Source organism: Gadus chalcogrammus, chromosome 17 (assembly GCF_026213295.1).
Source record: "Gadus chalcogrammus isolate NIFS_2021 chromosome 17, NIFS_Gcha_1.0, whole genome shotgun sequence".
Classification (NCBI taxonomy): Eukaryota; Metazoa; Chordata; class Actinopteri; order Gadiformes; family Gadidae; genus Gadus; species Gadus chalcogrammus.
Window position 1 is genome coordinate 6,402,059 of NC_079428.1, and position 14,688 is coordinate 6,416,746.

General features: G+C 48.5%; 1 protein-coding gene across 1 annotated transcript; it reads left to right on the top strand.

Annotated features, from left to right (window-relative positions):
- Positions 1-334: 334 nt before the first annotated feature.
- On the top strand, positions 335-14,436 carry LOC130369857 (matrix metalloproteinase-14-like). The gene is made up of 10 exons (XM_056575433.1): positions 335-794; positions 8,902-9,062; positions 9,449-9,571; positions 10,132-10,439; positions 11,194-11,355; positions 11,689-11,828; positions 12,296-12,434; positions 12,891-13,041; positions 13,430-13,545; positions 14,069-14,436. The coding sequence occupies exons 1-10, from the start codon at positions 714-716 to the stop codon at positions 14,395-14,397; spliced, it is 1,710 nt and encodes a 569-aa protein (XP_056431408.1). The 5' UTR covers positions 335-713; the 3' UTR covers positions 14,398-14,436.
- Positions 14,437-14,688: the final 252 nt, after the last annotated feature.

Below are 14,688 nucleotides of genomic sequence, written 5' to 3' on the forward strand. Positions count from 1 at the left end.
ATATTACCAAACATGTTCCCAAATGGAAGGGTCAAGGGAGGGGACGGGGGACTAATTGTTAGTGCGTATTGAACCCCTCACTGCAGTACAGGACAACGCCATAAACCCGCCATGGGAACCGAAACGGCCAGCGCCGGCCCAGTGTGCGTGTGTGATGTGTGTGTGTGTGTGTGTGTGTGTGTACGTGCGTGCGCGTGTGAGGCTGAAATTAGCTTAGAACAACATAACTGACAGCTTCCATTCAGTGGTAGTACTTCGTCACAACCAGAGGAGGGGACCTCAGAGAAATCTCTCCCTCCCTCCCTCAGCCTGTCTCCCACCCTCACTCTCTCCCTCTCTCTCTGCCCCCGTTCTAGTTTGTTTGACCACGTCCACACGCAGCACATTGTGATATCAACAGAACCAAAGGCTGAAGAGAAGCGAAAAGAGGAGGCACAAGATACCAAGATATGAGGCTCCAAGTTTGACTTTTTGACTTTTCTTATCTGCATTCGATTGATGAATGTGGACGTTTTTCTATTTTCTATTTTAACTTTTACCAGTGTTCATTGCCGAAGGGTCTAGGTACAGGAACGCGTGCATGTGGACACCCAGACGTACGTTCTTTTTTACATTGCATCCCATAAATAAGTACGAAGAAAGTTGTACAACTTGTCACACAAACCTGCGAGCAGCGGATCCGTTTCTTTACTTTCCCCGGATAACCTGGAAGAATGCTGCCCCGGCTACTCACACTGGCCTGTGCTCTCTATGTTGGGGTGTCCCCTACAACGGCAAACGCCGTCCAAGCCGAGGTGAGATCATTATGTACAAAAAGAGAATCGCCAATGTTGTTTAACTGTTGTAAAGCCCACAGTTATCGTGTTGTTGTAGTTTGGATTTCGTCCGTTTTGTCCACTGATATTTTGCTTTGTTCTTAGAATATGGGAGGAGCGCTTCTCCTCTGCCTCTGTTGAAAGGTTAGCGCTAAGTCATTAGTGCATAGCCTAGTCATGTACATTCAGGCCTACGGTCTTTCTGTGGCCTCATAGTGTAACTGTTCCACTGTCCGTCATCGATGAACTGTTGCCTTGCATTCGTGGAGAAGGGAAGTGGATGCACATCCATACTCGGCCTTTTTGGCGTCATGCTGCGACTCCCAGGCAGGCCTTGAGACGTTTAAAGTATCATCTATCATCTTTAAAACAAACACTTGGTCATCCAGCTCTGAAGGCTGAAGCTCTTAAAATGATGAGGTGCGTGCGTGTCATCAGAGACGTCGGAGATGTTAAGATAAGATATATTTGACAGATTGGTGCTGTGTTTCTATGCAACGTTGAAACACTACCAGACACGGTGTCAACACAACAGTTCATTAATCTTTGAGAGTGAAAATCTCCATTGTGATACAAAACAAAAAACATTATTTTGTTGTAATATTTTGTGTGTGTGTGCGTGTTGCAAAAATCGATCAACCCGAAATAAGATGAACTGCAGTTCTACAGCGTGTAGATCTGTGTATACAGGATGCCGTGTACGAAGGAGGCCCTTAGTGCCTGACCACTAACAGTTGGCCTGTGAGTCAGTCCAGACATGGTCAATCACTTATTGGAGCCTCCTAGGAGGGATGGAGAGAGAGGGAGAGCGAGAGAGCAAACACTACCAACAGACAGACCAACAGACCGAGTCAGACAGTTAAAGAGACCACAAGTGACAGGGCTCGCCAGGCAAGTGATGCATAGCTGTAAACAACTTGAAAGAAAGAACGAAAGAAAGAAAGAAAGAAAGAAACTCTGGCCCCAACCAAAGTATTTTGTGTGTGTGTGTGTGTGTGGGGGGGGGGGGCATACCCACATTAGCCTACAAGACGTTGGCACATACACATGATCACACATGATCATGATTCATGTGTAAGAACTCTGGTTCATCTTGTGAGGTACAAACAAACCTACATCCTGAAGTCAATAATAGTAATAAGTGACACACATCATCTGTCTGCATGCATCACCTGTCTGCATGCAAGGCCGCTTGTGTCGCCAATAGAGGTACGCCTGTTGCCATGACAGTCATATAGGCCCTGCGTGGTGCAATGCTTGTCCAGTGGTATCTGAACCTCAGACAGGCTAAATCGGTGTCTCCTGTAGCAAGGGGGATTATCAGTAATAACAGGTTGTAGTGACTTTATTACTGTTACATCACCTGAGAGCCATGCAAGAGGCTGGGGTGGGTTCAGCAAGAGCTTGTCTCTATGTGGTGGGAGGCAGACTAAACTCCATGCAAAGGCCGTGAGGAAGGGAAGGGAAGGGACACAGTCACAGAGAACTTGCGGTGTCCCGAGAAATAGAAGAAGAAGCATCGCTTCATGGATGGATGGAGAAGGAGAAAGGAGAGGGAGAAGAAAGGAAGAGACTGAAACAACCTCAAATGTAGACATTTGCGGTTTGAAGTTTAACTCAAAGTCTGAGTTGCCTTCTTGTTGAAACCAAAATAAACACCCTTCTTTGTTATTTTTGTATGCAGAGTTTCTCTGGTGCTTTTGACCACTTGCTCAGTAGGACATTGGCTCAGACAAAGTCAAAGGACCGCTTATCGGGTGTGGAGTGAGATGGAGATTCCTTGGCGATAAGAAACACATGTCCATGAAACAAAAGAAAAGAGAGAGAACCCCTCCCTGGCATATGGGGGAACTAGAATAACTAAGCAAACCCTCGGGCCTGTGTTGCCGTTTGACTGCCATCTTGGAATGTGCTGATGCTGCCTTTGTGTTGGTTTTTTATTGATGAAATTCCAGGTAGAGGAAGTGGGCAGCACCAAAAACAAACACACACATCTGACTCACATCGGCCTCATCATCTGGTCACTCATATGATCAAACAAAACCCCCCAAAAGAAAACGTGTCTCAGACTGACACGAGGAACTGCTCACCAGCTGATCATGCAGGGGGGAGGGGTCGAAGAGGCATATGGGTTTCATTTTCTTTGTTTCCTCTGGAAGGGTTTCTGATCTTGGCGTCGGTATGTGTGGGAATAGACAGGGCCTCAGGTTCAGGGGCGTGTTTGCGGGCCTGAGAGGCGGGCACTCCATGGGGAACGGTCAAAACACTCGCAACAGATTCACTTTGATGGACAGCGGAGGAGTGTTTTTGTTCTTGATGTATGACACGTCTGAACACAACTACAAAAACACTTTTAGGTCAGCCAGCGGCCGGGGCCGGTACACACAAGGAGTGCAGACGCATGCTTTGCACTTTGAGGTTTTTACTGTGAGATTTAGCCTGTCAGATCTTGTCTGCGTCGTAGAATCCTCTCTGGTTTTCGAGATGAAAACATTGCCTTGAAGGCTTATAGTTTTTTCTCTTTTTTTGTACTTGCTTATACTGCAGGTTTAGTCTGATAAGAGCTCAGTAAAATGTTTATAGTGACAACATGTAAGTGCTTATACCCCAATCTCTAGAGGGATGGATTCGAGTCCCCACGGTATTCTCCCAAGTTCCTCAGCTAGCTCCCAAAACACGTGGGTATGACCAATCGAAGGTGTGAATGAGGTGTGAATGTGTGTGCACAGGTGCGTGCGGGTGTGTGTACAGCTGTGTGTTTGTACAGCTTTCTTTACCTTACGTCAGCTGGTCACCTAACTGAAACTTCAACAAAATTGAAAGCAATTAAAAAACAGTGTAATGACTTTTGATGACTGCAACTTAAAAAAGTTAGCAGCGCAGCATCCATATAGTTAAGTACTGAAAATCATGACAGGTTTGTAAGTAAGTAAGTAAGTATTTTATTGTCTCTCTCACGAGAGAAATTTGCTTTCGGCAAACAGAGAGCGTCGGCGACACATACATAAAGGTTTTACATAGACATAAATAAAACATGAAACATGAAACACATTGCATTACCCAACACATGGCCTCACCCAAACACATGGCCTAACCCCCACCTAGTATTACATTATTGCCCCCCCAGTTATTGCACTTTTTCCATCACGGAAAGCTCCCTCCATTAAGTAGCTTAATTGATAGCGGTACTAGGGAAAACTTTAATCTATTTAACCTACAAAATGGTAGCAGGTATCTTTTGCCCAGAGGCGAAAGATTGTAAGTCAAACGTTGTGGCCGTAACGTTTGACTTAGGCGAAAGGTTGTGAGTTTGATTCCCCATGTAGAGTCTACTCTATGTTTATGTCTGCTGCCACAGATAGGGTGGACCGATACAGATGTGGATACAGACATACAGCAGCAATATCCACAAGTGTAATCTGCATCGTTTCTTTTGCCTGTTCCTTCTTGTGATTCACAGTGCCAACTTTATTTTCTCATAAACCTTATTTACGAGATAGATTTAATCATGAACGCCAGAAAGGAGGGGCGACATGAGATTCTCTCACTCACGGCCAAAAAGTGCCTTTCGTTTTCTTTCTTTCCGTTGGCACAGGACTGAAGGAACAACTGACTCAGGCTGGGCCCATGCAGGGTTTTGAAGTTTGCCCCTATTTCTTTGTCATCCCCCCTCACTCGTCTCTGCCGCCCACTTCCACAGTCTCGCCTTCGAATGGTCTTCTCCCAACCCTCCTCTTGCTTTCCTCCAAAACAAAATATGTTTTTATCATCCCAAAAACCCTTTGTTTCCCCTTTTCTTCTCCTTGACACTTCCACACATTGTGGAACAGATGTTATTTTTTTCGGTATCTCGTTGAGAGAAAAATACTTTATGCTCTGTCTGAAGCAAACCAGATCGACATGAAAATAAACCCGGTGGTTCTGGGGGGAGGGGAGGGGAGGAGGGTTTGGGTCTCGGCGGGCTCGGCCCTCCAGCCTCCTCACACATTGTATTGTGGCTTGATGAAGAAACCGCCTGGAATGTCATGAAATGAGCATATTACTGCGCGGCGGTGTGAATGCTGTATGGTAGTTAAATACAGCAGGGTGCTTCAAATCAAATTTACACTGATTCCTCCACGTCATTTTAGGCTCAGCAGCTATGGCGACATCAGAGGGGGAACTACACTCTCACCTCACTTCTTCACTGTGTAATGTACGTACGTTGCTTAACTCAGAACTTTGGAACAGGAACTTGGCCTTGTATGGTGTGGGTGAGGCTGTAGTGTGGATGCTTTTAACAGGAAATCAGCATTTTATAGCATGACCGGACGGGACCCTTGGTTGTAGGGGCACCGTGACTAACCCCCGAGCGTCTACGAGTCACCGGGCCGACGCTGTCGTCCGAAGTCTTTCACAGTGAACGTTAGACACAGAGCATTCAGCAGCAGGTGAGGGCCTCGGGCATCTCGTGCTAGGGGGCTACAGGTTGGCTGCAGACCTTGGGGGGTACCAGCTAGTCGATATGACCCCCCCCCCTCCCCCCCACACACACACACACACACACCCACACACACCCAATGCTGTGGTTTTCATGTTGGCGCATCTGAATAACGTGACGTCTGAGTTGGCTAACGTCATGGTCCCATTTCCTCATTGGTCAGATCTCGATGCGGTGGTGAAACATCGGACAGGCCGTACGGCGATGTCGTGACGCCGTGTTCCAGGCGGTTTTGTGATCTTTAATGGCAGCGTGGTTGAGTTGTCGATCCATATATGTGTTTATCGTAATGATAATATGAAAATGTGACCAAAACTTGAAAGGGGAAAACGGCTTTTCAAAGAAAAGTATTTCAAACCTTACATGTTCTTGGGATAGATTCGATTAGATAGAACGGTAAGTCTACATGTCAAACCAAGTCAGAGTATTTGGTTAGCCTGGTAGTAACAGCCTCAAAGGGCTTCACAGGCCACATTTGACAACATTTACCAACATTCACCAAAAGACGTCAACCTGCTAAACTACCGTACATGTGACTGCATCCATGTTCTTGGCTAACTAGAAATGACGCTGCACTGGGAAGTAAACGTACACGTCCCAATGCTTTCCCACAGAGCTGCTTCTCTGTCTTTTTTGCCTGGGGGGGGGGGGGGATGGAGGGGGTGTGTTGACTGAAGCAGGGGCCGTCAATACGTGGGGAAAGGCCCCAGGCCAGTGCACTGACCACAAGCTGTAGCCCCGCCCCCTCCCCAAATCAAGGCCACCGATGAAGGCCATGTGCGGAGTCACAGTAAATGGACCCCTTTGACTACGGCTGTCTCCGATGGGAATTCCATGGAGAGAAGTGCATGTTGGGATACTGAAAGCTACCGTGGGCGGGGGGGGGGGGGGGGGCATGAGGTGGAGGTGGGGTAGGGGTGGGGGTGGGGGGGGCGCAGACGGGTCACCGCAGTGGAGCCACAGCACACAGTGTCAGCAGTCAGTGGAGAGCGAGGGAAGGAGGTTTGGGGGGGGGGGGGAGCACACATGAGCCTCTAGTAGCCCGGGCCAGTGTGCTTGGGGTTGCAGGGGGCAGGAGAGGCATAGTCAGAAAAGGGGGGGTGTGACGTACGTGGATCGATGGCTGTGTCTTTGCGCACGATAGTTGTGTTCATATTGTAGCGGGACCTGTAGTGTGTGTGAGGGGGATGTGGGGAGAGAGTGAGGGGCTTGTAGGGTGAGAATAAAGGTAGCTTTTCTCCCGGCGGTCATAAATGGACCTTGTTCCCAAGACCCCTTTTTTTCTTTTTTTTTGGACCGGCCCCTCGTTGACTACTTTGGGAGTGAGTCTTTACCCGAGCAATGTTTAGCTGTGTGTATAACTGGTTCAGGTACCACCTCACCGCCAGCAACCCGTCCCTGACCCTATCTTAAGCACCTCTTTCTGCTCACTGGTTTGAAGGAGAGGATTAGGGGGGGAAGGAGGACAGAGAGACAGAAGTCGATTGGAACAAACCCCGAGATGGCCTGAGGTTTTAGGGAATTCTAAAGAAGGAATTCTTGGTAATTCCACTAACTCAATTTGTGGTGAATATGGAGCAGTGGGCTGACGTGATGTGTGCTCTTCACACACACACACACACACACACACACACACACACACACACACACACACACACACACACACACACACACACACACACACACACACACACACACACACACACACACACACACTAGACAGACACACACACACACACAAACGAATGCACACACACGCCCGCATACGCACACACACATAAGTGGAAAGACCCACTCATCTGTCACAGATTATATAACAAAAAATATTTTAAGTAAAAGATAGCTTTTTATCCTACTTGGACTCCATGTTTCTCCTAGTACTAATAAAAACAGACAGAGAAGGAAAATGTTTTTATCATCAAAAGGAATCAGTGGTGTGACAGTTGGTAAATGTTAAGTATTCTTCTCAGGAGAACGATGGATTTTGTAGTGCAGGTGTATTTGGTTAAGAAGACAACTAAAAGAGAGTGTTCACATTATGATTATCTGAGGCAAAAGACTAGCATGTGACACGCCGATGTGCATACATCTGGATAGACACAAAAACTGTTGAAACAGACACATGCGGTTGCAGTAAGGTTTGATATACGTCTTGTTAAATTCTGCCATGGCAGTCTAAGAGATTAAATAAACAGTCTGCTCAGTATTTTTTGTGACAGACGAAAGACGGATATAAAAGTGACGAAACGAATCACTGCTTAATCATTTTATTATTTATCTTTGGTCACCGGTTTAACCTCGATGGGGTTGAGGTAAAAACAGCAGTACAATCCCTAGACTTATATTTAGTTTTAACCGAGTTGAGGTCGGCTAAACAACATTTCGAAAATGTTCTGGTAATTTCGCATTTGTTTCACTAAATCTTTTATGTAGGGCCGTTAAGATGGAGCCTTGAAGAGGCCGGCCGTAGGCTGTAATCACATGGCCTCCCTTTACAGCCAGTGGTCTCTGGCTCCGATGTCAACCAGACTGTAAAGGACATCACTGGCTCACAGATGTTAGATGTTTTACAACCCCACAATAAAGGGCCTTTTGTTTCCTTGAAGATTCTATTCTCTTAGCGTACAAATTTGAGGTCATGCGAGGTTTATGAATGGAACAGGGGTGTGACTGGTTGCAGGATTAGGGGGGGTAGCGAGCTTCCCTTCATAATGCCTTGTTTGGTGTATGCGTGTGTGCAGCGCCCTTGAGTGTGTTGAAATGGACTGATTTAAATTCGGGATGTCCTAGAAGATGCTGCCATGGCACGCAAACACACACACACCCCCGCACATACGCACATACACACACACTCACACATGCACGTACATGCACACTTTTGTGCAACGTCGAGGAAACGCATGCCGAAACACGAATTCATAACAAAAACACACTCAATGCAACACATTTTTCTCCTTCAATTTTCATGACTCATGCTCCAAGCTCCACCATTTCTTCCCCCAGGTAACATGTCCAAGCTGGCTCCAGTCGGACACATACCCTAGCATTCCCAGACCCTGGCGTCGAACCACAGTCCTTATTGCCTTCGTTCGTTAACAATAATTGCGTGTGCGTTGAAACCTGCAGTATGCTCCGATAAACAACGAACCAGAGAGCTTGATCGGGATGGTGAGGCAGTGTGAGTCAGTCAGTCGAGTAAACGGCTCGGCGGACTAGACACACACTGTTGACTGTGGTACTGAGATGGCTAGTAGAAAGTGGCAAATCCAGGGATTTTTAGTGTCAACGTTTCTGCTTGGCTGTACCTTTGTGCGTTCTAGTGACATGAATAGTATGTGAATAGTATATATAAAGCGACATCAATTCAAATAATGATCAAAGAGTCGAATTCCAATCACATCAGCCGAAAGATCTGGATACAATTTTACAATGACGCACACCGTTCAGTTCACTTGAAAGGGTTTGTTTTGGAACCTACAAATATAGTTAGATAACCATTATAAAATAGTGTCATTTTTTTTCATCAAATCTGTGATACAGAATCCTCCCTCTGACCTTCAAACTGATTCCCTCTCCCCTCTCTCTCTCCCGGTCCCTCTACCCCAGACGTGGCTACAGCAGTATGGCTACTTGCCTCCGGTGGACCTTAGGTCCCAGGCCCAGGTCCAGAACCTCCGCTCACTCAAGACCGTCTCCACGGCGATCGCGGCCATGCAGAGGCTGTACGGGTTGACGGTGACGGGCTCTGTTGACACCGAGACGATAGCGTGAGTGAGCCCCGTCACGGCCGCCTGGGCGGGGGAACGTCCGGCCGTACGCACTGCGCAGGACGGTTTCACATCGCCAACATGTAGAGGAACATGTCGCTTTAAAGTGATCTCATGGAGTGGCCGTTTGAGCTTATTGGCAATTGGGATTATTAAAGTTAGTGATAAGAGTTTGTCTTATTATTATAGGCTTTATGTAAAAATACAAGTTATTCAATATGCTCCAGCAAACAATGTATTTACAATAAGATCCAATAAATAAATGTAATGAATACATTAATAAACACATAACTTCCCACATCAAGGTCCACATCAACATACAAAGAATCAAACAAATGGCACAATGACACAGAATAACCATTACCTGTCACGTGCACCGTTGCCAGGGCGATGAGTCGGCCGCGGTGCGGGGTTCCCGATAAATTCGGGCCGGAGCTGAAGACGAGCATGAGGAGGAAGAGATACGCCATCCAGGGCCTCAAGTGGGACAAGTCGGAGATCACCTTCAGGTCAGAGGTCACCTGTAAACCAAATCAAAACCGACCGCCTGTTAACCTCAAACACTAACGCTTCCCATTTTCTCATCGGGAATACATTACACTTACATTTAGGGCATTTAGCAGACGCTTTTATCCAAAGGGACTTACAGTAAGTGCATTGGTCAGCAGAAGTGAAACAATATATCTATTTCGGTACAGTAAAGATGTTCATAGAACCAGGTGCCAGCACCAACGATCGCTAGGTTAACCCATTCCCTGCATACAACAATGATAGCTAGGATAAGATGCTACACAGCTAAGTACGATAACTAAATCCAACATACAATAAGTGCGTGCATTAAGTGCCAGGACGTACAACATACAATAAGTTGGAGGGGTGGGCTATGCAGAGCGAAGGTTAACTAGCCCCCCATACAGTATACCTCTTCTTAATATCGGTAATTAACGTCGGTAAAGCTCTTTAAAAGATTAACGTGGTACACGACGTCCAAACGAAATCCTCCAACTTCCAAAGGACTGGACCTGGCCTCGGTCTAACGATAACCCCCCCAAACTCACCCCCCCCACAGCATACAGAACTACACCCCCAAGGTGGGCGAGCGAGGGACGTACGAGGCCATCCGCAAGGCCTTCAAGGTGTGGGAGAGCGCCGTCCCTCTCACCTTCCGGGAGATCCCGTACAGCCAGATCCGCGACAAGGTGGACAAGTTCGCCGACATCATGCTCTCCTTCTCCGAGGGTTTCCACGGCGACAGCACGCCCTTCGACGGCGAGGGGGGCTTCCTGGCGCACGCCTACTTCCCCGGCCACGGCATCGGCGGGGACACGCATTTTGACCTCTCGGAGCCCTGGAGCACCGGGAACGTCGACCAGGGCGGTGAGTGTGTGTGGGATGTGATGGGGGTGATCATGGGGGGATGATAGGGGGGGGGGGGGCTTCAATAACGGGTCGGGACCCTAAATGGGTCGTGATCGGGCTTGATGTGGGATGGCGCCTCGACCATGCACGGAACGCTCGGAAAAACTATACTAAGAAAAATAATCATTTGGGAATAATCAACAATTCCGGCGTGCTCCCGGTTGACCTTCCTGAGTGTGAGATTGGGTTCAACGGACACACAGAAATTGTCTTGAAAAGCGTCAGATGCAAGCGTTTAAGAACCACTTTCCTGCGGGGTCGCAGATGGAGGTAATGATCACAGCAGGGAGTGCGAAGGCAGGAAGTGAAAGGGTTAACGATCACAGAGAGGGAGGGTGTGCTTTCGCCTCCAGAGTTTGAAACCCTGTCATTTGGCTAATCTCGCCGGGCCTTGTGCGATGCGTCTAGACGTTGGCCAGAAGACAACTCTTACTCATCCCTCGCCACCGTCTGTCTCCTCCCTCCCGCCTCTCCCCCATCTCTTCCTCTCCCTCTCCATCCCTCTCTCTCACACCCTCCATCCCTGTCTCTCTATTTGTCCCACTCGCCCTCCCTCCCTATGCCACTTTCTCTTTCTTTCCCCATCTCTCTCTCTCCCCATCTCTCTCTCTCTCTCTCTCTCCCCCATTTCCCTCCCCATTTCCCATCTCTCTCCCCATCTCTCTTTCCCATCTCTCTCTCCCATCCCTCTCCCCCATCTCTCTCTCTCCAGGTAACGATGTGTTCCTGGTGGCGGTCCACGAGCTGGGCCACGCGCTGGGCTTGGAGCACTCCAACAACCCCTCCGCCATCATGGCTCCCTTCTACCAGTGGATGGACACCGAGAACTTCCAGCTCCCAGACGACGACCGCCGGGGGATACAGGCCATATACGGTACGGCTCGTACCTTCCCCCTCGGCCAACCGGAAGGAAGGGAAAGGTTTTTTGCCAAAGTCACTCTATAGGAATGGTTTCCCGAGCAACTATGTTCTTCCACGTTACAATCAGCTAAAGCGCCGACTGCCTTACATGGACGCAGCGAGAAAATTATCTTCCTACCGCGTATTATTATTCACGTTTATTAGCATGTGTTCAGGAATCTCTTTATTATTCCCTGACTAATCCTTTACATACGAGTTGGCTTCGGTCATCTTTGAATGACAAAAGATTACCTTCTCTTCGCTGAGAGATAATCCTAATTAATACCGAAACGACCATCTTCCTCAGGAACCAAGTCCGGCGCCCCACCCCCTCCACCGCGCCCCACCAAGCCCTACGTCCCGGAGGAACCCAGCCAGGGGCCCGACATCTGTGAGGGCCACTTTGACACCATAGCCGTCCTGAGAGGAGAGATGTTTGTGTTCAAGGTAGGCGACCATCGATATGCAAAGACAGTGATCCTCATGATGTCAGATACACATACTGCTGATCGCTCTAGTAATTGAAATGACCCAAACAAAGCCTTTGAGTCAATTCAATTTATTATTTTTTTGTCGTTAAAAGGGAATCTTCGCGCCTGGCTATTGGGGACTTTTGTTTGGTATTTGTCTGATTCGGAAAGAATTTAAATACAGAGGTTCAATGCAATCGCGAACACCTACTGTACATGGATTACTACTCTCTTATAATTTGCCAATTGCGCGTCCCCCTTTTAATTCAAATGATACAAATTCTATGACGCTCAAATTACCCTCCAACTCAACTCAATGAAAGTGCATCTGAAAAACTTGAAATCCGAAAAAAACAAAAATGACGCAACAACAGCAACAAACAGCAAACAGGTTTCAGATTCCCTATTCCAACGCTGCGTCTCTGCGCGTGTGTGATGCTGCAGGGCAAGTGGCTGTGGCGCGTCCGCAACAACAAGGTGCTGTCCGGCTACCCCATGCCCATCGGCCACTTCTGGAAGGGCCTGCCCTCCAACATAAACGCAGCCTACGAGAGGGACGACGGGAAGTTCGTCTTCTTCAAGGGTGGGTTCCGCTTTGAACAAAGTGCCAGGGACCGCGTCGGCGCAAGCACCCAGTGCATTGGTGTAAACATCTGGATGTTGTTGATAGTCGGACTTCCTGATTCCTTCTTTCTCTCTTTCTCTCTTCTCTCTCTGGCTCGCTCCCTCTTTTCTGTCTCTCTTTTTCTCTTCTCCCTCACACTGTTTACGGTCACTCCCTCTCTTTCCCTCGCCCGCTCTTTCTCCATCTCCCTGTTTTTCTCTCCTTCTCTCCATCTGCCTCCCTCCCCTTCTCTTTCCCTCCCCCTCTCCATTTCTTCCCCCCCCCCCCCTGTCTCTTTCCCTCACCCACTCCTTTTTTCTCCCCTTCTCTCTCCTTCTCCCTTTCCCTCTCCCTCTTCCTTTCACTCTCCCTCCCTCACTCCTCATTTGTCACCCTCCTCATCTCCTCCCTCCCCCCTTCCCCCTCCCCCCCTAGGTGACAAGTACTGGGAGTTCTCAGAGTCGAGCATGTCCAAGGACTCTCCTAAGAGCCTGAAAGACCTGGGCAGCGGCCTGCCAAGGGACAAGATGGACGCCGCCTTGTTCTACACGCCCACGGGCCAGACATACTTCTTCAGGGGAACAAAGTGAGTCCGCCCATGTGACCTCGTTTCTGCTCGTCTGTTTTTTTTTTTTTACTTGCTTCTTTTCCGTTGAATGGGAGGTGTTGCGGCCTTTGTCTTAGACTGTCATTATAACTATTCCCCTTCTGCTTCTCCCTTGTGTTCTGGTTTGCCTCCTGCTGTTTAGGTTTAAATTAAAATCAAACTCAAATTCAGTCGTTTTTTTACTAAAACAACTGCAAATCCTCTCCTGTGGAAACTCCAGTATTTTAGCCAAAGAACAAACACACTCATTGACTTCCCGCTCTGAAACTAACAAACGACGAGTCAGCGATTTTTTTCTCTCCCTTGTAAAAAAGACGTTGTTATTGTAATGCCGCAGCTGAGGTTTATTTTCTGGTGGAAATTACAGATACTTCCGCTTCAACGAGAAAACGCGCACGGTGGACAATGACTACCCCAAGCCAATCAGCATGTGGAGTGGAGCCCCGGACAACATCAAAGCTGCCCTCATGAGCGAGGACGGATGTAAGGCTACCCTCTCTTGAATCAAGTCCCGTCCATTGCGTCTGTATAGCCCTTTCTCCCACGGTCGCAGTGTGAGAGGGCTCACCGGCCCCGTTCAAAAGAACCTAATTACGGAACAACGTAATCAAGGAAGCAACCTTGATAAGGATCTCAGAAGAGACATCCCATGGCGGATATAAGGGTCGCACAGCAAGCTAAACAGTTTAAGTCATATTAAGTTGTTAGGAACTTCCTGAGCTGCTGCAACTGTTAACTGGATGGCACTTGGTTCTATGAACGTCCTTTTTGTACCGAAAGCGATAGATTGTTTCACTTTCTTGCGACAAATGTACTTATTTCAAGTTGCTTTGGATAAAAGCATCTAGTAAAATGCCCTAAATGTAAATGTAAAAAAACATTCTCAAGATTGCCTGTCTGCATTTCCCACCGTCTTCTGATCTTCCCGTAGTTAGAACTCTTGCATCAGTGTCTGTGACTAACCCCCACCCTCCCCCACCCTCCCCCTCCTGTCTCCCCCACGCAGCGTACACCTACTTCTACAAAGCCAACAAATACTGGAAGTTCAACAACCAGTACATGAAGGTCCAGTCGGGCTACCCCAAGTCGGTGCTCAGCGATTGGATGGGCTGCGAGGGGGAGGAGCCCAAGAGGGGGCGGGGCGAGGATGAGGTCATCATCATCGAGGTGGACGAGCAGGGCGGCGGGCCCGGGGCGGGTCCGGCGGCCGTGGTCATCCCGCTGATGCTGCTGGTGCTGGTGGTGCTGACGCTGGGAGCGCTGCTGTTCTTCCGGAAGTACGGAACGCCGAGGCGCCTCCTGTACTGCCAGAGGTCCCTCCTGGACAAGGTGTAGAGAGGGGGGGAGAGGGAGAGGGAGAGAGAGAGAGAGAGAGAGAGAGAGAGAGGGAGAGGGAGAGGGAGAGAGAGAGAGAGGGAGGGAGAGAGAGAGAGAGAGAGAGAGAGAGAGAGAGAGAGAGAGAGAGAGAGAGAGAGAGAGAGAGAGACAGAGAGAGAGAGAGAGAGAGAGGGAGAGAAACTTGCCGACGATTGGACAGACTGACGACAGGGAAGGGAGGAGGAGGAGGAGGAGGAAGAGGAGAAGACGTTTGGAGCAGCGCATTGGGGGAAGGGAAGGAAATCGAAG

Bases quoted from the DNA above. Each gene is read 5' to 3' on its own strand.
- LOC130369857 (XM_056575433.1), top strand. From the start codon at position 714: ATGCTGCCCCGGCTACTCACACTGGCCTGTGCTCTCTATGTTGGGGTG. The intron at 10,440-11,193 runs GTGAGTGTGTGT...CTCTCTCTCCAG, and splicing joins CGGGAACGTCGACCAGGGCG to GTAACGATGTGTTCCTGGTG. The intron at 13,546-14,068 runs GTAAGGCTACCC...TCCCCCACGCAG, and splicing joins CCTCATGAGCGAGGACGGAT to CGTACACCTACTTCTACAAA.